Here is a 24,430-nt window from a genome sequence, read left to right as displayed (position 1 = left end):
AGTCTAATCACGCAAAAAGATACTTCTTGCCTAGCCGGTTCCTACCACCTAGAACAACACAGAAAGCCCTGGGCGTCAGCACAATAGACCTTTTTTTCTAATTTACTGAAGAAACATAGCGTGGAGTACCTTTTTGCTCCTTCGTTTTTGTTTTTCCTTTGAAAGGGTTTGCATTTGAGCTGTGTGCCAGCGGTTAGCCCAGGAGATTTACCTGTTGGGGAGATTCATAGTCTGCTTCTCAGTGGACCAGATTGTGAATTGCATTCGCCATTTGACCTAAGCACTGATGCTAGCACTATGCACTGACTGCTTAATTCACAGAACTGTTGTCTTTACTCTGAAGTACATGGAGTGCTACTGAAAATCTTCCTCCGACTTTGCTGCTTTTGCTTTCACTTGAGGATTGAGGCTTTGGGTTTTAAGCAAAGGAGTTGAAGGCTCCAGAATCTATTCTGTACCTCCAAGTTGCTCTTTTTCAAGCAAATATAACTTCAAGATATTAATCTGAGAGTGCATCCTTGCTGTTCTAAGTAAAGGAGCCTAGTTATGTTTTGGATCTTAACACTTGCACAGAATTTCTGGCTATTATAGATTGTGGGCTTAAGGACGCACTGCCTGTTTCACTTTTAGGCAGGCATTGGCTGTTTGGAAATTCTGCATATGTTGCATGTTACATATATATATGCTGAGGGTATGTTTTAGCAATTGTCTGATTCAGCAGCCAAATAAATTCCCTTCAGAGTGTTTTCCATCTACATATGTTTCAGTAAGTCTTTAAATGAGCAGCGTCCCTCAAGATTTCTTCTGTGGGGAAGAAGATAACCAGAACTTCAGCACATTAGTTGCTGATGCTGAATGTCAGGAAGTGGCAAGTGAGTGCATGAATGTATGTGAAGAGGGGATGAGAATCCAGTCTAGGCAGAGCCGTTCCTACAGCCATTAAAGAGTTGCCTGCCCCAAGGAAAGCGTGTGTGGTTCTGAACTGGTGCTCCCTTTAACATGTTGCTTTCGTGAAATACAGGCAGTAAATGTGTGGGATGGGGGGGAATTAATCAGCCTGAAATTGATTTAACTTTGAGCTGTGTAGTTGCAAAAGTAAATTCAAGGGCATTTAGTTCTTATAAGATCTTCTCGTGGTTGGCCCAAATAAAATGGTATCTTTGCTAATAATAGCTAGGCTATTTCTGAATTCTGGTGTCAAACCCTGTTGTAGCTTTTTCCCTCCCCCAAATACCAGTGATCATCCCGAGTTGTTCTGACATTTTAGTTTTAAAGTTTGAGTATTGCCATAAAAGACATGTGGCCTTAAAAAACCCAGCAACACAAACCCCCCACCTTAGAGTTCTTTCCGGGGCTATTAGGAATGCCAGTTTCTCTGGCTTCTCAATTTGAAGAAATAAATCAAAGCTTTTTCAAGAAACTGGCAAGTTGCCTTAAATCCACATGTTCGAGAGTTTACTGGTAGTTGATTGCTGCATGAAAGTCAATGCTTTTTTGCGAATATCTGGAGAAGGCACACTTGTTTTAGCATAAGCCTGTAAGATGGGGTCTGGTTCAGCACTTTGAATCTTTAACTGGCCATTCCCTGAAAATTGTGTTGCTCAGCTTTTTGCTAACATTTGGTGATCCAGAACCTTAATTAAGATTTGTTAACATTAATAAAGTATCAGAGAATTGGTGGCTTTGGTTTGGTTTACACGCACAGTTGTACAGAGTTTAGCATATGCATTCATAGGTAGATGTTTGCACAGTTGGTTCGATGTTAAGCAGAAGGGCTGGGGGATGTTCATTCCTGGAGAAGCTGAAGTTTGAACAGAGCTGCGGGTTTCTATTCCGTAGCTGAATGTTAGTGCCAAGAACCATTGCGGTGTGTCAGCTTTACCTGTTAATTTCATTTTACTTTCTTGCAGTGTTCTGTAGCCTCTGTTACTAATTTCCTCTTGTTGCAAAATTCCTGTAAATGAATACAGGCAGTTTTCTTTACCTTGAGTCATCACACAGTTAGATCTTCTAATCTTGCTTGTGAGTGAATTTCGTTAGCTTCATGACCATTTCCTTGCTTACATTTTTTTCTTCACCTTTGGGATGTGAAAATGCTTGGAAATCGAAGGGGTGTGTGATTGCACCAGAACTGAAAGAAGATAATTCCTCTCCCCAGTGCAGTGACGTGTGTACCTCTGCACATGAACTTCAAACTTTCGAACTGTTGTCTTGGTTAGAGTAACACGCTGCAAACTTGTATTTTCTTTGATATTTATTATAATCTTGTGAACAATTCCAGTTTCAGCAAATGATCCTAATCTTACTGCATCACATGTGGGGTTTTTTCCCCTTGGGATGTATTGGCTTGTATCTTTCCAGATTGAACGTCCTCACCTCTGTCCTGATCTTAAGTCACTTCCTAGGACATACAAGATTGATATTGTTCTTGCTGTATTTCACGTCTGAGTATTTCATTTTGCTCACTGTGCCTGCAAGATTCGCTTTTTGTACTCATGCTGTAGCACTTTATGCAGCTTAGTTTATTACTTTACATAAAAAGTTTAACATTCAGATGAGAGTGATTATTTCATTGACAGCGTTTGAAATGGTAGAATTACAGGTGTCTTTATGAATGAAGTCTTTCCAAGAGAAGATGTCTCCTGTGTGTGTTCAATGTTAGTCTTTTACATGTGGAGCATTTAAAAGGAAAAGTCAGAAGTCTGTAGTTGTTGATAATAGGCAGGGCTTGGGGAGGGGACACAGGAAAAGCACAAGTAGGCTTGTATTTCATTGCACTGCCTGTTGTGAAAATGTAAAACATGCATAAGGAGAGGTTTAGCTGGGTTCCTCTAGCTTGAGTATTTCAGTGCAAATGAAACCTTGAAAGCAGGTGAGAGGGGACTGTAGGCCTTGTGCTTGTATCTTAGAGACAGTCTGGCTTTGAATGGGTTCCAAAATGTTACTCATGCTCTGGTAGAAACTGGAAACCACACAAATGAAAGATGGCATCTAAAGCAGTTATGTTTTATTGATATTATATTTTATATATATGTTACACTATATATTATATTGATATATGCCATGCCCCCCATATTTTTCAGGTTTGGGGTTTTTTTTGTTTGTTTGTTTTTTTTCCCCTGTAGTACAGCTTTTTCATTAACCCTAGAAGATACCTGTAATTCAAAGAACTGTTGACTTGGGGAACCTGCATGTCTTGCAGAAATAAATAAAAGGACTAAATGAAGGCATGACATGAAATTGGCCACCATATCGCCTCAAGGATAAATGCATTGGCTAGGAAGGGTAGTGTCAAAATACCTATTTAGCAGTTCCTTTTGCAGTGCCTGTAGACAACTTGTCTTTCTGTTGTAGGTGTGGAGGGTGCAGCTTTCCAGAGTAGACTTCCACATGACCGTATGACATCTCAAGAAGCTGCCTGCTTCCCTGATATAATCAGTGGGCCACAGCAGACTCAGAAGGTGTTTCTGTACATCAGGAACCGCACCGTAAGTTTATTGTAAAAGTATTGATGAAAAAAGGGTAGGACATTGTTGTACCTTGCAAAGACCTTTTGTCAGTTACCACGTCTAACTGTTGGTAGATTATTTATTTTTTTGGGGGGGGTGGTGGAGTTTTGTTTCTGGCATCTTGCCATGCTCTCAGCTACTAAGGAAGGTGTTAAGCAGTTCTTGATTGAGGCAATACTGTGAGGCAGTGTAAAGAATCTGTAGTATATTTACAACGTCCAAAACATGGTCATAACAACCATCAAAAGTACATGATTCAGCTAATACAGCTTTTAAAAAGTAAACAAACAGAAAGCTGGTGCAAATGTTCTATTACTTGATTTCAGCTTAAAGAAGTCTCTCTAGAATGTTTCAGTAATATTCAATAAAATAAATTGTTGCTTAGAACATGGCAAACCTCTTGCCTTTTATTTTTTTTTCACTTTGCTTAGTGTTCAGTTGCTGTAACACTGAGACATCAAGCCGGTCATGTGGCTTATTTTCAGATCAGAATAGTTACTTTGCCAGCTTTGTTTTCATAAAAACAAAGTGTAAAAGAAGTGAAACTCTGCTTCTGAATGTTTGTAGCATTTCTGCCCAATTCAAAACTTCCATGCAACTTGTGTAGAAAGAAGGGGCAATGTTCGAATAAGCCATTGGAGAGCTCATTCATTTGAGTTCAGGCAAGCGTGCCTGAAGTTTAAACCTTGATAAAACTTACACAGCAGCATTGTGTTCTGCAGATGAAGCTTTTAAATTGTGACAATGCTTTTAAGTTCCTCAGCACACAAACAGGGTTCAGGGCATTCTCCTCTACTTTGAAAAGAGCATTTTAGAAAACTTAAGTAGTGTTAGCAAGATTAACGTAGGAAAGCAAGAAATATTTTGAAAATTGTTTTGTTACCCTAGTTAAGAGAGAAAAAGCCGTATGCACCATTTGGGGTTTTTTTCAGACTTAAGATGATCAAGGGGCATCACAGTGTATTAACCATGGTGGCACCCAGTGCTTAACTTAAAGAAATTGTTTGAAATCTATGCATAGTGGATATCTTTATGCTAAGAGTGAGATTTCTGCTATTCCTGTGAAATCTCCCTCTAATTAACCTAAGTTGTAACTTTTGGGAAGTCACGAGATGCGCAAAAACAGACCAAGGCAAGCCAAAGAGTTTGAAAACCAGTTTGCTCCAAATGTAGAGTGAGTAATCCTTTTACAAACACAGGAGAGCCTTCCACTGAAACTAATAAATGACTGGGATTTAAAGGCATGCTTGGCAAGGGTATTTGCAGGGCTGCGCTAGAAAAGCTGCATTGTTGGTCTTCGGTCGCCATTTGCTAGGGAGGAATGTAGGATAAATGAGGTATTGTGTCAGTACAGGGCAGCTGTGGTTTGAAGCCTTTAAAATCTTTTAAGGCCACACTGTTCTGTGTATTCGTAGAGGGTCTAAAAATCAGGATTTGTAAAGAAATGGGCATTTGCTGCACATACTGTTACTTGATAGTAAAATTAGGACTACAAAAGATGAAGACTCTTACGAGTAACTGGGTGATAACATAGCAGATTAAATAAATTTTAAATAAAAGTAAACTAATGTGAATAATGGAAGCAATTGTATATATACATACATAGAGATTATTTATAAAAATACAGACAATGGGCTTTGCACTCTTCAGCTGAGAAGGAATCTTACCATTATGGCATGTAGTACTATGAAATGGTTAGCTCCACACTCAGAAATGATCAGAAAGAACATTGTTAAAAACTACTTGGGAAACGAATAGAAGAAAGTACTATGCTAAAGATGAAATTTGCCTCAAAATGGCCTCCCAAATGATATGGAGAGTCTTTCTTAATCTTTCCTGTTCATTATACTTGTATGACTTCCACTTGAATTTGTATCTGTACGGAGCTGTGAAATTCAGTGGTGCAATTGCAGGGAAACACCCAAATAAATGTCTAATTCTGGAATGCAGAGTGGTGTGGAGATGCTGTGTATGACCTAGATCTAGGTACTGAACAGTAAAATGTTATTTATTAACTCTTGCCATCCATGCCATGAAGTAGGAGTTCTGCTGGGAAACGAGTTGTGACTCTATTATTCCATGCTTTTCTCCTAGCATGAAGTGACATAATTAATATTTCACAGACAGCTCTTCCTGCTTGGTTTTTGAACTGTAACTGTCCTCTTGTTCCTTCTTGTGTAAACATGGCCAATGTAGTCCATGGTAGTGTCTTACATCAGTGGAGATGGATTAGGCTGATTAAAGGTCTGAGATAAACTTCATCAGATGACAAGTACTTTTGTAGCTTTTACAAAAATAATGTGAAATTTGATGCTGAAAAGTCAGGTGCTGGCTGACGTTGCACGCCCAATTAAAACATCACACACGTTACACTTGCCATGCAGGTGGAAGGAAGGCTGTGCATATAAGCATTCTGGTGCTTCCATTTTGTAGCTTTTGTTCTTTCAGTGTATGTTTTCTTGTATGTGTGATTAGGAGATTGCTGACTTGATGCATTTCACAGAATCCCAGACTGGTGGGGGGTGGAAGGGACCTCTGGAGATCATCTCATCCGACCCCCTGCTTGAGCAGGCACACCCAGAGCAGGGGGCACAGGACCACGTGCACCCTTATCGGAAGTGGCGTAGGAATTTAAAATGGACTGTATTGCACCTTAAAGAACACTGGAAGGTGGGGTTTGCTGCAGCATGGATAGCACTGCCAAAGTTCGACTTGTTCAAGGGTTCCATCTCCTAACAGTATTTGGTAACAAACATGCACATGGAAACACCTCTTTTGTATTGCTTAACATAATGTGTCTTTTTTTTGTTTAAATACAGCTGCAGCTCTGGTTGGATAATCCAAAGATTCAGTTGACATTTGAAGCAACTATCCAACAATTGGAAGCACCTTATAATAGTAAGTCAAGTCTTTTACTGCCAACACCATGCTGTACCTACCATTGCTGTTCTTTTCCAGTTTTGGTTGGGGAAAAGCTGCTCAGATTGAAGAGAGGACTTCAGATGGGTCCTTTTCTTAGTGGAGCTCTGTGAGCGTTCGTGCACAGGATATTGCAGTATGCTCATATTTCAGGTTTGTTAGTGTTCATTTGTCTGGTAAAGAAATACATCCCTAGCAGAATTCAGAAAAGCTGGTAAAATATGGGTTGTTACAGAAGGTTCCTACGAGTGAATTCACAGGCAGCTTTTAAGGTTTGCCATAACTTCATGGTGGTTTGCAGCTGTGAGATTTTCTTAACCATAAGGTTTCTGGGAGGTATTAAAAAGTTTCATATGACTTGAACAGACTGGCCGTGATGAAAGAAGGCAGTAAAAGAGCAAGGAGTTACTGCTTGCAAATGTATGCCATTCCACCCATCCCAAAAGAAAGATCCCAATAAACTGGCAAGGGGTGGAGGGGAGACATAAAGTAATCAAAGAAAATAATGCTGATGTGAATGCAGATACACTGTCAAGTATTGCAAAACAGTGAATTATTGTGTTTGTGAAAAGAGAAATGAGAATTCAGTGCTCCGGTAATGGGTTGGCTTAATACTGGTAAACCACATTACGGTTCTGTGTAAAGATATCTGGATTTCAGCAGTCGGTTTCAGAAAAGGTGTCCTTCCACTCTAGTAAATAGAAGCATTTAATGTCCTGTGCAGCTTTTCAGGCAGCATTCAAAGCTGCAGTGCAGCATGGGAAACAGCTAGTGGTTTCCAGAAGACTTTAACCTCAGCCTTCTTCAACAGGATGGATTCTTCAGCAGGGCAGGTGCAGAAAGGGACATGTTCAGTGTGACTTTGCTGGGTTGCTGCTGTGATGGGTTTGCTTATGACTACGTTTGCAGTACATACGTGCTGCCGAACATACAGAATAATTTAAAAACGTTACATTTTTTAGGTGATACGGTGCTCGTTCACAGGGTACACAGCTATCTGGAGCGGCACGGTCTAATCAACTTTGGTATCTACAAGAGAGTGAAGCCCCTTCCAAGTAAGAAACTTGAAAATTGTTTCTAATTGGAGTTTTGTTCTATTGTTCTGTGATTTCGTTAGGACAAATTTTTGAGTGCCTTTTTTTAGGGTTGTGGTGCTGAGAAAATAAAAAAAGGCTGAAAAGCCATCTGGCCGCAGATGTTAATGGTTTTTACTCTGTCATGGAGAAGCCATGTGTTTAAGTAAATCCCTCTGAGAGGGAAAATGTGAATCTTCTGTAGATAATTCGGTGGGTGACACTGTTTAATGAGTTATCCTTGTTCCTCATGCGAATAACAAAAGACAAACACAATATTGTACTTACATCTGTTATGTGCTTATGTGATGCTTGGATTTTACAAGTGCTGAACTTGTCTGTCCTGTCTAGGTTTTATTTTTCTGGGGCAGAAAGAAAGAAAACTATGTTGCTTTGTCCCACAGTAATTAATAAGAATCAGTTTCTTCAAACAATTGTCCTTCAGAAGTATTTTTCCTCCTGTTTCCTTCCTTGTCACAGATTGCACTACTGGTGTATGTTTCTTGTAACTCTCTCGCTAAGAAAAATTTTGAAGTGTTTTACTGTTACCATATTACGTACATAATTACATCGGTTGTCTTTTTGTGGCTATTTGTTTTGTTAAAGGGTTTGATCTGTCAGAACTACCGATGAGAGGGAAGCTGCTTTTTGTTCTTGGTATCCCTTAATTGCAACTTTAACGTGACCGATTACAATGTAGTAATGCACGTATAGAGCCTGTAGCTTATTCTTCCCTTTCTTTAGCCAAGAAGACCGGAAAGGTGATCATTATTGGTTCCGGAGTCTCTGGATTGGCAGCAGCTCGCCAATTGCAGAGTTTTGGAATGGATGTTACAGTTCTGGAAGCCAGGGTATGAATTTCTGTGCTATTCTACTTCTATATGGAAACTTAACCAGTAACGCCATTCAGTACTGCGTGAGTATCCCAGCAACATGCCCAAGACGGGTAAGCTTGTGTGTGGGCACAGTCAGCCAGGGTGTATTGCTGAGTACTAAACGTGTCTCACTAGGGAACAAGTGTGCCTGTTCTCACTGGAGTTGGCTGATGCTTTCTCAGGAGAGGGCTGTTCAGTCAGGTGCTCGTGTCATATGCTTAGACCAGCAACAGGCGGAATCTCCCTCCTTTTATGAGGAGGAACTAATTTTTCACTAGACAGCAGAATGCAAGTCTGTATTTCAAGAGCTTACCCACTAAACAGAATCATTCTTTGGATGCCATACAATGTCAGGCAGGATATTTTTCTTGCACCTTTACAGTTTACATTAATTCTTGTTTATTACTGTGTGCTTAACAGAGGCCTTAATGTTATACAGAGTACGATTTGTGGTGTGTAAACTAGCTGATTGTTCTTCCAGGTATAAGTTATTCCATTATGTCCAGCCCTAAGTGGAATCCCCCTTTTTTTAAGTGGTTTTTTTTTCATATTATCTAATCAATTGGGAACAGCTTGATAGTCATTTAAAATAATAAATCCATTGACCAATTAAATTGGAATTTATCTTATGTTTTACTTCCCGACTTCATTTTGTTTCTATATTTACTTCTGACACTTTTCTAGCACAGATTAAAATAATCTGCTTAAGTTTTTTATTTGAGCAATATTTCAGGCTTTGAATTTTGCCAGCTACCGCTCTTGTTGCTAGGGAGCAAGAGCTGCTGGCTCTGCGCTTCACGGCTTCCATACCACTAGAGCAAAGGAGAGCACAACAATCAAATTGTTCAGGGGTCTCTTGCTCACCTGAATGTATTGTGGGGTTTGTTTGGTTTGTTTTGGTTTGATGTTGGTTTTATGGGGCTTTTTTTGAAGCTGGAAGAGAGACATCCGTGCTGTAGTCTGGCTTTTGTTCTATGCATCTGTGTTACAGCAGTATGTAGACCTGGCAAGAGGCTGTTTAAAAATAATGCACGATATTTTTCAGTCATTTTTCTTTAGACAGCTGCATCTCTCTTGAGTAGTCTGTATTTTTTTAAGGCTGTCTGGTGTTCTCTTGCATTATGTTTTCAGTGATTCAGTGATTTCCACTCATTTTCTGTAACTTTTAGACTATTAGTTTACATGCTTCTGAATTGCTGATTTAATTACTAAAAATCAAACATTTTTATATGGAATGGTAGCTGTTTGGGATCTTTGCCCAATTGTAGTTGGTATTTCTCTCTGATATCATCCTGCTAGCTGGACTGAGAATAAGGACAGGTGGCTTATTTTTCCTGTGTTAAGTTTAAAGTGGTAGGAGAATAAGTGTCATCCTCAAGTCAGTATTATGTGTCAAGAATCAAAACTTTTTTTTCTGCCTCTAAAATGGGCTGTTGATTTGTGGTTATCTTCTTGACCGACAGCTGGCTCTTCTGCGGAGAACAGATAAGAATAATTGGCTGATGGTTTTTCTAACCCTAAATTTAGTTTTCTTAAGCACAGCTGAATCATTTCCTATATAGCTATTAGATTTTGGGGTAGGAAGTGGGAGGAGGGAGTCTAGTACATAACTTAAGCTACCCATGGACAGTGAAAGATTGATTTTAGAGTCACAGTAGATCTTACTGTAGATATAGTTAAATCTAGTCAAATCAGGTTAGACATCTTTTTTTCTTTTAAATGCAACATAACATTTTATTCCTTAACTTAGGCAAATTAATTGACGTCAAGTGTTCATTTGCAGAGGTTCTTGGACAAATGTACGTTCTATTTATTGAACCTTTGGATAAGAGAATACTTATACCATGTTCTGTAGAAGTTTCCATGATTATATTTGCGAGATGTATTGCCGAATGTTACGAGGTTTAATATATTGTGCTTTTAAAAGGACCGAGTAGGAGGAAGAGTTGCTACCTTTCGCAAAGGGAACTATGTTGCTGATCTAGGAGCAATGGTGGTAACAGGACTTGGTGAGTTTTTCAAAATAAAAAGGAGCAGGGAGGAAGATTGTGGGACAAGATGTTAAAAATCTGAAACCTTATGCTAGTTCCTTTTGTGGCCAAAATAATTGGGTATTTTTAACTGTTAAAAAGTAGATGTTCTAATTCAGCCTCTTTGGCAGTTAGGATTTTTCATCAGTGAATCTGCAGAACAGATGGCAGCCCATGCTAAAAGCTGGGGGTTTTGTTGGTGCCATAGCTCTCCTTGGTCACTGAAGTCAAACAGGTTCTTGTCACATCATCAAACTGTTGTAGCTCTGCTCTTTTACAGTTTGCCTGTGCTTAGTGGAATTTTTTGCTTTTTCTTTGGCATGCTGCCCTTTTGTGTGTCTGTTCCTTTGCCCAGTTCCTTTAAGGCGGTATTTGCACTGGGGTCACTGCATTTGCTGAGCAAGTCTTTCTGAAGCTGCTTTACCCAGGTGCCAGTGGCCTCTGAGCTCAGGTCCACGGACTGATTTTCTTGGTAACTCTCTTACTTGTTCCCTTGGATCTTCCAAAGTATAAGCTGAAGTTGAACATGGAGAAGTAGGAATGTAGTGAGGTGATTAGTGGAGTAGGTAAGAGCAAAGTAAATAAGAGTAAATAAGTAGCAAAGTTAAAAGATGGGAGAGATCCCGAAGAGATGGACTATGTGTTTTTTTATTTACACAGGAGAAAAAGGGCAGGACAGGGAGTGAAGGGCAGAGCCATTCTAAAGAGAAAGCCCTTCTTCAAGTCAGGATTTAAACCCCAAAAGTCCTTTCTCTAAGTGATTTCAAAAACAGTTGTAAAAATAATGGCAAACATGCCATATTTCTTCCTATTTAATGCTGGTTTATGGGGTGGCATCGGTTGTTGATACGGGCTACTCTGTTAAGAAGTAAACCATGGAAGAACTAAAATTTTTAGTCCACTGTTGAACTTCAAACATGAACTTACATAGACCTACTTCAAAGCTCTGCTCTGCTGGTTCAGTCACCTCTCTAAAGACAGGAAGGTATTAGGGTGGCTGAACTCCCCCCTCTATTTTGAACTAAGGCTCTGGGTTTGATTGGATCACAGAATCAGAGAACATTAGGAAGCTAGATATGATATACTTTTCCAAAGTTAATTTTCTGGATTAATTCCATGTTGCCTCTCCTCTGTGCCATTTTCTGTTGTGCACGTTCTTTTCCTCTGCTCTACTTACAGAGAGGCTTTGATGTTCAGTCACTCTGTATGCTTAAAGTCGATGCTTTCTGCCTGTCTCCTGTTTCTACAAGGAATCTCCGAGGTTGTTTTCTAACCTGTTCAGTTACGCATCTCCCAGGCACAGTTGGTGTGCATGGTTCGTCTTCATAGATTGTACTCACTAGTGTCACTTGTTGGAGTTCCACTAGGTTTTTAGGGACTGAACTAATTGGGTTCCATCTCCATGTCACCACACTTTGAAAAGCTCCTGATGTTGGTGTGCAGCTGTGGGAGCTTTCCTTGGCTTTTCAAACGCTCTGTTTGCAAACATTTTGAAGATATGTTTAAAGCTATAAACTCTCAATCATACTAAGGCTGCTGCCACCCTAGGACTCTGCTTTTGTAATGAGCCCTTTTTACATAACATCCTTAAGATGTTAGTGGGGAGGTTGCATGGGGGTTTTTTTTGTTTTTTGGGGTTTTTTTTCATGACCTTGTTGCAAGAGTTGCTGTGAAGAGTAGACCTTTGGCAGTGTTACACTGCTCCACTGGAATGCATTTTGCACTGGAGTTAGTGTGTTTAGTCTCTGAAATAGCTTTAACTGTGGAATTTTTATTTCATTACAGACAAACTCTGCAGGAGTACTCTGTTAAATATACAAAATGTTTTTCAGGAGGAAATCCAATGGCTGTGGTCAGCAAACAAGTGAATATGGAATTGGCTAAGATCAAACAAAAATGCCCGCTTTATGAAGCAAACGGACAAGCTGTAAGTCTGATACTGTTTTCATGAACCTTTTAAAAAGAAATAGTATCTCAAGTGTATATGCTACCAGGCTGTTGGTCTAGCAGGAGATAGCTTCCTGGAAGAGGGAGAGGATTGATGACAGTGAGTGTCCATTTTTAGGCAGTACAGTAATAATCCAGCATATCTGTGCCTGTTCTTCTAAAATTGGTTCTTTCCATATGACTTGAAATTTCAGAGGTTTTGTGGAAGCTAAGTTCCTGTTTGCTCTCCCAAATTCATTACTGTTTTTCTTGAGCAGTCTCACTCTTTGAAACAATTGTTTGCTGTGCTGGCACTCTAGCTTTTGTTGTTACTGCTGCTGCTACTCCTTTTCCCTGGAATAAGCTCATTCTGGCTGTTGTACTTATCTGTTGCTTTTTAAAGAATTGACTGACCGATGCCAGCTGGTTGGATGTGTGCAACAGTTCAGCAATAATATTCTAGAGCTGAGATTCACAAACATATTTAGCTTTATTTCTTTCCGCTGTAGTGTCAAGGAGTGCTGTTAGAGGTAGAAATGATGGGTCCTGTGTTACTGCTGAATTTTACACATGTATTGACTGGAAGTGTTCCTACCTCCTGAATCTTAAAACGTGATACTGGGAGTAACTTCAGAAAGAAGACAGATGAGGACACTGGGCCTCTTGCTAGAGGCCTGAAAGAGTGACCTTTGGCATAAACCTGGTGTAACCTGGCACCTGCAGCTTTTCCTACTGCACATGAGTGAATATGGTATTTCAGTGAACTCAGGGAAAACTACCAAGGCATTGTAGAGAGTTCTTGCAGTCAGTCTGCTCCCGTGTTGTGTAGCCAGTCCTGTATGTAACATGCTTGCCTCTGCACTGCATGTTCCCCCTCTCCCAGCTGTTTTCAGTATCTGCCCGAGTCATGCTTCAGTATCTCACAGTGGGGTGGATGTATCCCTGTGCAATTTGAGCAGACTCCCTCTGTTAACACCACCCAATAAAACACACAGTTCAGCTACTTTGAGTGTTAGACCATGCTGTTATTGTCTCTGTAAGCACCATGATGCCTGCAACTTGGCCACGCAGCTTTCCTTTCTGTAGCCCACTCCTTTCTGTTCACGGTACACTAGGTCATTTACATGCAGCTAAGCCGCTCAGGCACATGCAGCTCCAGCATCCTGTGGTCCAGGAATTCCCCTTGCTCATTAGATAGGCTCTTACAGAAGAAGCCAGTGCAAATGGGTTGTTTGTTTGAAAGGGAATATTCCTTACGATTACTCTGTAGCCTTTCCTGTACTGCATTCAAATGCCATTTATCCTGGGAGACCCAGTCAGGATGGACACCGGCCGTGTGGCGGCATGCTGCCAAGGACTGGGGTAGGGAAGAATCCCTGAGCACAGAAAAGGTTCTTACTGCACCTTTGGCTAACCTTGCACGACAGGTAACATCACCTCCCTGTGCTTGAAGATGGTTGCTGCAGCAAGGAATAGCACCTGTTTAGATCTGTGCATTTGTTAGTGTAACGACAGGAAGGTTATAACACTAGTCATATTTTAAAAAGGCACATCACAAAATTTGTCACCTTACTGTTGCAAATAAAGCTTGATATGTGTAACTGGATATGTTTTCCAGACTGAATTTTATCACTTCCTTGTGTTGAGTGTTGTGTTGGTAACTCCGTAATGAACCAGAGTGCTCTTCCTTGGTTTGAAAATAACTAAATTCTCTGTGTGCTGCTTGTTTCCTAGCATGTCTGTCGTGTATAGCTTCTGGAACGTTTGGCTATAAATGGCTTCAAATTAGATAGTTAATAATGACAGATAATTAGGAAGAGAATTTGTGGTGTGAGTAATGACCAATATTTTAGTCTTCTATCACCCAGATACCACAAATGCCAATATAATCTTGATTAAGTGACATTCAGTATCTGTGCGTCTATCTGTGATCATCTCTCTCTATTGCCTGTAGCTCATGACCATCTAAACATTAAAGGGTGTTACTTCATATGATAAAGAGCAAGTAAATGAACATGGAAGCTCTAGGAAGAAAATTTGAATTTGCTTGCTCAGATGTGGTGCGGTTGTACCTTGAAAGCAGTGGGTTTTGACATGTACTGCTCATTTTGTCTGTCTTGTTTTTCCTAAATATACTCCATGGTGGTACTTCCACCAAGGCAGTTACTTTATTAATCCTTTCTTTTCCTTTTTTAATGTTGCCATACTTTTTCCTTTGATTATTAGCACTGCTAAAAATTAAATGCTCATTATCTATTTCTGCAATGTTCTCACATCTTACTACTTTGATTTTCACCCCACTGTATAAAGCTTATCCTGAAACAGCTGTCAGGCTACTTATGTTATACTTGTTTCTACTGTGATTGTTGAAACAACACTGTCAAGGTGCTACTTCAGATATCCTTCATGCCTTGGCTGCTGTGTTGACGGTTTCCCACATCTACACAAGTATCTTTTCAGTGATTAACTGTTCCTGCTGGTCTATCTATGCTTTTTTTTCTCCACTATCTGCATTTTACTGAAGAGCAAAGTACATAAGAGTTACATGCTGAGTTTACATCCTCATTGTTAAGCTCTGCACTGAAGGCATAAATCTCTCTTGCTGCTCACAACTGTATGATGACCCAAGACTGAGCAGTTTTATACCTCCAATTAGCACTCCTCTAAAGTGGTTATTATTTTAGTCTTTGCCATGGTGTTACATAATTAAGAAAGACTTGTCTCTGAAGAAGTGAAGATGGAACCAAATATAGGATATATTTGCATATAGGATGCAAGCCCTTTGCATATCGGTTACAAGTTTCAAATCCTTTCTTTGTGGTGAGTTGGTTTCCTCCAAAAAATTTACTGATTCAGGAGGTCTGAATAGTCTTTGGGAAGTTTCCCTGCCTGCACAGCTGCCCAAGCTTCTGAACGAGGTGTTGATGCCAGCCGTGAAAAGGTAGGCAGCATGACGTCAAAATGTCATTTCTCTTCCCTTTCTTCATCCTAACTCCACGTTGCTGGGGAATTGTGCATTTTGTTATGCCATCTTCAATTTGTTGTCCACCAGGATCCTCACATCCTTCTCTTCAGAGCTGACACCCAACAGTCAGGCCTCAGCCGGTCCTGATGAATGGGGGTATTCCATCACAGTTTCAAGGCTTTGCCTTTGAATTTCCTGAGGTGTGTGTGAGCCAGTTACCCCAACGTGTTGAGATTACAGTGAGAGGAGAAGAGACTGGGGAGGCAAAGAGGAATTCGGTGCTTTAGCTTTTTCCATATCCATTGCCTCTAGGTTCAGCAGCAGCTCTGCAGCCTGCACTATCCTTACTTTTTTGCTACTGCTGTGTATGTTGCCATCTTTATGTCCAGCATCTCAGTTTCAACTCTGGCTGACTTCTGGTTTTCCTAACGCCATCTCCGCATGCTTAGGCAATGCTTCTTCATTCCTCACAGATGACTTGTGGTGTAATAATAGATGCTTAAGCTGGAACTTGGAAGACAAAGCTTAAATGATAAAAGTGATTACCATCAGTTTCTTGAAACTGGGGCTCTAATTTTAATTTTTCAACCTTCAGGAGAGCTATCCTATACCTCTTCATTCAGAAAAGATCTTAGAAATCTAATCATTTAGTGGAGTCTGCCCTGAGGCTCTGGAGAGCCTCTGTTCAGTCCTAAGGCAGTGCTTAGTAGTAGCAGGTCCTCTGTTTTCCACTGAGACTTCTACTGAGGATGTGTACCAGGGTCTGGCCTACAGAGACAGGTGTTTTACTTAAGCCAGAAGCTGCAGCAGCATCCTGTTCATCCCCAGGGCCCTCTCTTCAGTGACAGAATCACTTCTCCATGGATTGACTGTAAGGAGGTGACCTAGAAACCAACTCATTTAGGTCATGCCTTTTCATTTCCAGCTGTTCCTTTTTAATGATTAAAAAAATTGAAAGGGCACAGTAGTACCTACCCACGCTGTTAAAGCAGATCCTAGCATTCACTTGTGGTACAGGAATGCAAAGGCTAAGTCAGTGTGGATGTATCGCTGGAACGTGACAAAAAAGTTTGCACTGGGGAGCTGCCATTTGAAGCTTTCCTTATAGCTTTGCTGTGCTCAGTAGCGTTGCTGAAGCTTTCTGGTACAGGAGAAGAGTTTCCTAACTCTGAAATACATGTTCTAGGTAGTATAAACCCCAAATCTTTTTAAATATAATAGGTACAAGTTACATTGTTACATAGCTACAGAGTAATGTAATTGTTATCAAGTGTGACTGGCAGCAGCTAACTAGAGAGGGTGGCATAGAAGAATCGTAAGTACAGATCTGGCTAAAGAGGTGGTTTCAGCATGTACTTCTGAAGGCGAGCGGTATCCATCAGGGAAGGTGATACAGGTCTTGGGTAGATTTTAGATTTTTACACAAATGAATGAGCAGAAATGTAAGCATGCTTCTACATCTTGAAACAGCCCATTGGACAAGATCGGAGGTAAGTATAGGGAAAGTTTGAAATATCCTCCTATATAGTTAAAAAGAATAATCTTTAGAATGTTCTGGTCATCGTATAATCTGTGTCTTTTATAGTGCTGTTGCATATAACATTCCAGTCTTTGAGCTGACACTATCACAAAACTTTCACCATGTTTTAAACATGCATGATCTTGAGAACTAAATAGTGGATATAGGATCGAATATAGTAGTGTCAAAAATGAGGTAATTTTAGAGACATAATAACCTTGAGTGAGAGGAGAATTTCAGTAATAAGAAAAAAGGAGAACTCTGCACTGATTGCAGAGTAGGTGAGTCACTAATCTTTGGCAGCTGTGGGGCAGGGGGAGATATCTTCATTCTTAAAGATTCTCTCAAAAAGGTAGATCCATCAGAAAAAGGAAAATCCATTTCATGACGCAGAAAGTCTCCAGGGAGAGACTACCTGCAGAACAGTTTAGGATTCTAAGACATTTTACTGCAAGGATGGTGGAAGAATCAACATCTTAGTGTAGGCAGTTGGAAGAGTTGCCTTGTTATACTTGTGATGTGTACTCAGAGATGAAGTATGGCTATTAATTGTGAACCTCAGTGTTTCAGTCTGGGAAAATGCCAGACAAGAAAGATCTACAGAGCTAGAAGATAACCATTGACACAAGAATGAATGCTTAGAGTAGCCAGCTGCAAAGCGGAAGAGGAATCCTAATTAGAGCAATGAGATGCTGATATAACTTCCCTGTCGACACAGGGTGTGCTTTGAGTTAGGGGTGAACAACAATTGGAGAAGAGCCATGTGATAGAATCACAGGGATAGGTTTAGCACTGTTAACAGTACCTCTCAAGCTCTTGTTCTGGTTAGCAATCATCCAAGAGCTTTCCCAGTCTTTCTGAAGTGTATACTTTTTTCTCCTCCTCATGCTGATCTTTCTTTTACACCCATCCGTGTTTTCTCTCTATCCTTTGTTTAATGTAGATGAACAGATTAACGGATGTTAATACCATGTGATGTTTGCTCTTTCCAGCACATGCAGCTGTCATCACCTAACTGCTATTTCCACACTGGCAGCAGCACACACTATCTAAATTAATATCTTCAGGACGGTCAGATACCATCACTCCTGAGAAGTGGAGAGGGAGGAGCTGATCTTTTCTCCCTGGGATCCAGTGATGGGATGCGTGGGAATGGTTCAAAGCTGCGCCAGGGGAGGTTTGTGGCCAGCCCTGAAGTGGTCGGGCCGTGGGACTAGATGATTGTTGTAGGTCCCTTCCAACTGAAATAGTCTAGTCTATATTCTAGTCATGCTGACCACTCCAAAAGATAAGTTACTGTCTCCTTGTTACTTCACTGAGCTATGCCGAGCCTTCTGAAGCTTCATGATTGCATAGAGCCATCCTACCTTCAGAGTGGTCTTTCGTCTCATTGGCAAGCTTCTGGAGCTTTGATGAACGTACCTTCCAGTAAGGAAATCTTCATGTGCCCATAAATTGGTTTGCTTTCCCCATGCAAGAAAGTCAGTTGTCATCGTGATTTGCCTGGTCTTCTTGTAGCTCTTTGGCCGGACATCCTGGTAAAGTGACTATGTTGTACAGACCTTGGTGTCTGACCATTTGAGAGAGCTAAGGGTACTAAATTTCTTTGTACAAGGGCTATTCTCTGCTACTTTTTTGTTGTACTCTTAAAGTGTCGCTATAGTTTAGGGCATGTGATACCTGTTGTTTTGAGCGCTGCTCTAAGAATTTATCTGCACCCTGCCTTTCTTATTCATCTGATTTGGGGAATGGTAGCATTTTGAGTTTGTTATAAGGTGTTGTGAATTCAGACTGCACTAGAGGAGGTAATCTATGTCATTGCTCTGGTTTCTTTTAAAATTTTCTCTCTACTACTTGAGTGTCTTGTCTCTGTGGCTTTGAACTTTGGTGATCTATATTTGTCTTTTTTATTTATGAATAGGTTATTAAGAAGAAAGTTTGTTATTTTGACTCCTAGGTTCCAAAAGAGAAAGATGAAATGGTGGAGCAAGAATTTAACCGTCTGCTGGAAGCCACCTCCTATCTCAGTCATCAGCTGGATTTTAATGTTCTCAATAACAAGCCTGTCTCCCTAGGTCAGGCTCTGGAGGTTGTCATACAGTAAGTGACTTCTCTCTTCGTGGTAGACTTTCCTGTTTTGTGGAGGATTTTCCAAAAGACACCTAAAACAATTGTGATGCTCCTAGGGTAAGCATTTCCCACTTGATCCAGCTGTTTGGTCTCTGCTGAGGTCTTGTTTGTGTGTCTCTTGTTTATTGAAGCAAAATATGCCAAAGATGGTTAAAGGAGCAGACATCTTTTCTTGAAAGCTTCCTGAAAATCACTACTGCAGTAACTGGTAGTGGAATATTGACTAAGTATGAATTGGTATGCATACAGCCCGCTTATGCTACTTGAAAGCTAATGGCATCTGTAATAATCCTTTTAATAATAGTAGGTACTCACTTTTTAGCTAGTCAAGTATCCCTTTTTTATAGAAACTTGTATTAATTTTCCAATTGCTATGTGAGGATTTACTAAAATACCCCATGACGTGCTTTTACTGTGTTACACTAATTAGATTGTGATAATGAGCTTTCTCAGTACCACTAGGATTTTCACTGAACTGACTCTCACTTCTTACCTTTTCCAGATTGCAGGAGAAGCATGTGAAGGATGAGCAGATCGAGCACTGGAAAAAAATTGTGAAAACACAGGAGGAGTTGAAAGATCTTCTTAACAAGGTCAGCTGATGACATTTAGAAAAAGACGATAGCATTGTGTTCCTCAGAAAGTGGCAAAATGCACAAAAACTTCCATGGAAAAATATCAGAACGTTGCCATTAATGCTGTTCTTAAACATATCTGTTCATTTAAGATCTGCCTAGAAGCACTGTTAAGTCAAAGGAATCTCTGTTTTTGAGGAGGAGCACATAAGTGGTAGGCGGAAGACTGTAAAACATAAATATGTGAAAAGAAAGGGAGAGGACAGACCTGATAAGCAGTGTTGTGTCATAGCTGCCTTTAGAGGTGTTGATAATGACTGAAGCTTTGGGGAGTTATTTTTAAATGTTTATTGTCTTTATCAAAAATCTGATTTGTAGTGTAGGAAACAGTGTTTTAGGCCTTCTTAAAATGTTTTTGGTTGTGGTAGATGACATGTTTACTTCTCTGTGTAAGTTTTCTCAAATTGAAAACGTCTGAGGACAGCTCTCATATCCAAAGTTCCTTGCAACATATTTGTAAGAAATCAATGATGTTGGGTTTAAGCCATGTTGGTTTGGGGTTGTTGGCATTTATTGTGGTTTCTTGGAGGTAGAATTGCATATAAGTAGTATCTGCCAAAACCAGGAAATCTGAATGGAATAGCTTGAGATGAATATCCATTTTACATAGTAACTTGCATGAAATCTACCTTCCCTCATCTTGATTTGGTTTTTTTTTCTCCTTTCTCCCTTTTCCTACTCCACCTGAAAAAGATGGTGAATTTAAAAGAGAAGATTAAAGAACTTCATCAACAGTATAAGGAAGCATCAGAAGTGAAGCCACCTCGGGATATTACAGCGGAGTTTCTTGTGAAAAGCAAACACAGAGATCTGACTGCGCTTTGCAAGGTGAAGGATGACATCCATGCAGCACCTAAGTCAGTGGTTTCTGAGGATTTCAGCAGCCAGATAAAATTAGCCAATATAAATGTTTCCACATCCCTCACTCCGATCCAGCACTCTCGAGGATGTGATTGATGGTAACTCTGGGTTGTAATACCAATAACAGGGCTGCATTAGGTACCTTTAGGTATCTGTCTTTCATGGGTCCTGATGGAGACTATGTTGACATGTTGAAGGCTTAATTTTAGGTAACAATCTGTGCTGGCTCATGTCAGACAGCATTTAATGTTTTGAAGGCTAAATTTTAGGTCAGACTTGGTCTTCAGTACTGCTGGGTCTCACCATAGTCTGGAAAAAAAAAATCTGTATTTGAAGAGATATGCTCTTTCTCTAAGATAAAAAAACATGGTTTCCTGGGTAAGAGACTTCTTTCTATCCAAAGATTACCATTTACGGAGCTCTATCTTGACAGGCAGAGTTAGTCTCCCCTCCTCTGTGTGTATCTTGATGTAGAAGTATGCCTTAAAATGGAAGCCTTAAAAACTTCTTTCTATGATAGTGACAGACACCTTGCCTAACCCAGGTCAGACAGAATCAAGGACTGTTTTTCAGCTACTTGTTCAAAAGAAGATATGTACCTTTATTTGGATGCTCAATGTGTTTGTGTATACATAAGTAGTAGGTCTTCTATTTTGTCAACAGTGAACAGCTTTGTGCTCTTGTCAGTATTACTGGGCACTGCAAATTATTCTGCCTTGAAGGAAAATGGTTGTTGCCTTTATACCTAGTTCTACTGATGTTCAATAATTTAAAAAAAATTCTGAAAGCAGCTTGAATTAGATCATGTTTTTGCCTTTTGCATGACTGCTACTGCTTTGGAAAACCCTGTGTTCAATATTAACTACAGCCTCTTAAGAGAGAAAGAAGAATAGAAATAACATTTTGTGCAATATGGAAAAAGGTCTTAGTACCACAGGGACCCTTAAAATACCAGGACTGTAATAGAGTGGGACTGTAATAGAATGGAAGACTAGAACTTCATGCTCTTCAGATCTAAGTGCTTACATTCTTGAAATACTGGCATGCTAATCTTTCTTGCAGTGTGGCATAGACTTCCGTATATTTGAACAGCAGGAGGGCAAAATGCTGGATTAAACGTTTAAAGAGCTTGATTTAGGTTCCACTAAAACCCTGCATCTTCCACTGATTTCTCTTGAGATCAGGTCATGTGATGCTATATGAAGCCTTCAAGTCCTTTTACATGTCAGCTGATTTTAATGTTAGCTTTTAATCTTATTAGGAGTATGATGAATTGGCAGAAACACAAGGAAAGCTGGAAGAGAAGTTACAAGAACTTGAAGCCAATCCACCAAGGTAAAGATACAAACTATAAAAATAAACGCTCAGGAAGGCAGGTTTTTTACTACTTCTCACTGAGTTTGTAAACGCTATGGTAAGCTTTCTTTTAGTTCTGGTAACTCAAGGCGTTGGGAAGGTACAAACAGGAAGTTTAAGCTCCCTCTCTTTTAGAACCAATCTTCCTCATGTTTAGAGGTGACTCGGATTAAAAAAATGGTTCTTAGCTGGGATGCATTGCAGTAGAACTCCTTACTGTAACCAGTGCCACATCTCAGGTACTTTGAGATTTACAATCCCAGTCGATAATGGTAGCATACCGATCCTGCTTATTTTGGTAAAGTATTATTATTTTGTGCTCTGTGTCATTAGACTAGGCTTTTAGTCGTCGTCTTTATATATGCTACATAAGCTATTATTTCCTTAACTGTTTTTTATTTCTAAAGTTAAGTTTCTAGCTTCACTTAGAATATTTTACATGAACTCTACTTTGAAAACGTGAATTTGCCATTTTTTGATACTCGGCTCTCATGAAGGAGGTCCAAATCTTTGAAACAGAATCTGCTTGTGTTCTTTTTAACTTCTTTATTTCTCCACAAAGGAGGGTCTCAAACAAAAAAGATGGTGAATACATTTTCAAAAGTAATGCATTTGTGACATCCTACTCCAGCAAACTAAATTTATTACCTTTTTTTTCCTTTTTTTTCTAGCGATGTTTATCTGTCATCAAGAGACAGGCAGATACTCGACTGGCATTTTGCAAACCTAGAATTTGCTAATGCTACACCCCTGTCTACACTTTCGTTGAAGCACTGGGACCAGGTAGCTAATTAATATATTCATGGAGTAATACACTAGAAACTTAAGCTTAAGTTCATTCTCATGGAAGCTTCTCTATGTTAACAGTTTCTAAACTCCTAAGTGCTGCCTGCTTTTTATGCACATATTGAGCTCTTACATGATTGTTATTTGCTGATGAAATTTCAGACGGTGTTTTGTTAGTAGTGCCAAAACAATCTGTGATAATACTGTCTACTGGAAGTTCCTACGCTTACTACTTGACTAATACACAGAAAGGGGTTCAAATCTATTCAACTCACTCTTTGAGAAAAAGTTTTTGAAAAAGTTTTGCCATTGTGTAGAGTTGCTGAGTATTTTCTGTTGAATTATGTGATTTCATTATAAATGCCTGCTTTTTATGCATCTTCGTTTTAGGATGATGACTTTGAATTCACAGGCAGTCACTTGACTGTGAGGAATGGATATTCCTGTGTGCCTGTAGCTTTGGCAGAAGGGTTGGATATTAAATTAAACACAGCAGTTCGACAGGTTCGCTATACAGCATCAGGTAAATGAAACTGCCTCCTCTGGAAAACTGCTCTGAGGGAATATGACCATAGAAATAATATTTCAGTGTTTCTAGAAGCAGATGTGAAGACTGATCTTGTAAAAACCCTCCCGTTATATGTTCTGGGTTAGATAAACAGACACATTTCTTATTGTGATTAATTGCGTAGGAAGCTGTTAGAGATTTATTAATCTTTGATGTTCTTTGCTTATTTCTGTGGCTGGTTTGACATCATCCTTTGCAGTTGCATTTACTGATTCACAAGATCACATTCATTCTCCCGTTTCTTCATTGATTGAAGTGTTTTGGAGTAAGAAGTCTGGGATGCTTAAGGCTTGGTGCCGCAGGATCTGGTATTACAAGTATAAACGAATGTAGTATGGACTCAAACAAATGGAAGGAATATATCTTTTTGTTGTGCTTCAAAACATTGGGCTTGGGAAACTGTCAGCTGGGAGAGCAACACAATAAGAGGCTCAGTCTCTACTTGCTATTTATTTTTGCATATATTTAAATATAATTCCCTGGCCTAGATGAACCTTTAGGCCATTTTCATATGTTGTGTAAATTACACTTTCTGGACTTGAGCTATGTGGCTGGTAAGTTGACTTGCCTACAAGTTAAGTAACAGTTAGTGTAAAGCTGGCTCCATAGCTTTAATGAAACAAAATGTTTTCTGCCGTGGATATGTTTTTATGGTAGTTCCTTTAATTTTTAATCCAGTCTGTTGCATCCTGGCCTATTAAATGATTGTTTTTCTCTGCCCTTTCCAGGCTGTGAAGTGATAGCTGTAAATACCCGATCTACTAGCCAGACTTTCATTTACAAGTGTGATGCTGTGCTGTGTACTCTTCCCTTGGGAGTGTTGAAACAGCAGCCTCCAGCAGTACAGTTCGTGCCCCCTCTGCCCGAGTGGAAAACTTCTGCAGTGCAGCGTATGGGTTTCGGCAACCTTAACAAGGTGACTTGGTCGTTGGGGGAACTGCAGCAGACAGTCGAACGGTGAACAGACAGTGAACTAGCAGGGGTTGCGCTGGGTTCAATACATCTGAAATGTGTATGGGATGTGTGTGGTGGACGAGAGGAAGAGTGTGTTTTTCACTGCTGTTTTGCTTGATTTTGATGCTGAAAATTATCTGAAGAACTGTAAGGACCTCTTCTCTACTTCCCACTTTTAAACTAAACTTCAGAACTAAATTTCAGAAGGAGGTTGAATTAATATGTAGCTTGTTAACCAGTAAATTTGTAAACTAGAGAGCGTACTAACCGATGGAAGGCAGTATAGGTATACACTTAATGTATTATGTACATGCAGTATATATT

General features: G+C 39.8%; 1 protein-coding gene across 2 annotated transcripts in view; it reads left to right on the top strand.

Moving 5' to 3' along the window:
• KDM1A (lysine demethylase 1A) overlaps window positions 1–24,430 on the top strand; it is a 47,228-nt gene that overhangs the window by 8,696 nt on the left and 14,102 nt on the right. For both annotated transcript variants that reach the window (XM_064471121.1, XM_064471122.1), the window contains 13 exons: window positions 3,355–3,488; window positions 6,329–6,407; window positions 7,391–7,483; window positions 8,246–8,352; window positions 10,304–10,385; window positions 12,239–12,333; window positions 18,774–18,916; window positions 19,449–19,539; window positions 20,275–20,409; window positions 21,704–21,777; window positions 22,470–22,581; window positions 22,975–23,107; window positions 23,881–24,068. In XM_064471121.1, coding sequence (XP_064327191.1) covers window positions 3,355–3,488; window positions 6,329–6,407; window positions 7,391–7,483; window positions 8,246–8,352; window positions 10,304–10,385; window positions 12,239–12,333; window positions 18,774–18,916; window positions 19,449–19,539; window positions 20,275–20,409; window positions 21,704–21,777; window positions 22,470–22,581; window positions 22,975–23,107; window positions 23,881–24,068 — 1,466 coding nt within the window. The remainder of the gene's footprint in view (window positions 1–3,354; window positions 3,489–6,328; window positions 6,408–7,390; window positions 7,484–8,245; window positions 8,353–10,303; window positions 10,386–12,238; window positions 12,334–18,773; window positions 18,917–19,448; window positions 19,540–20,274; window positions 20,410–21,703; window positions 21,778–22,469; window positions 22,582–22,974; window positions 23,108–23,880; window positions 24,069–24,430) is intronic.

Source organism: Phalacrocorax carbo, chromosome 22 (genome assembly GCF_963921805.1).
Source record: "Phalacrocorax carbo chromosome 22, bPhaCar2.1, whole genome shotgun sequence".
Lineage (NCBI taxonomy): Eukaryota > Metazoa > Chordata > Aves > Suliformes > Phalacrocoracidae > Phalacrocorax > Phalacrocorax carbo.
Note: the sequence above shows the minus strand (reverse complement) of the source record. Positions and strands in the feature narration are given on the sequence as shown.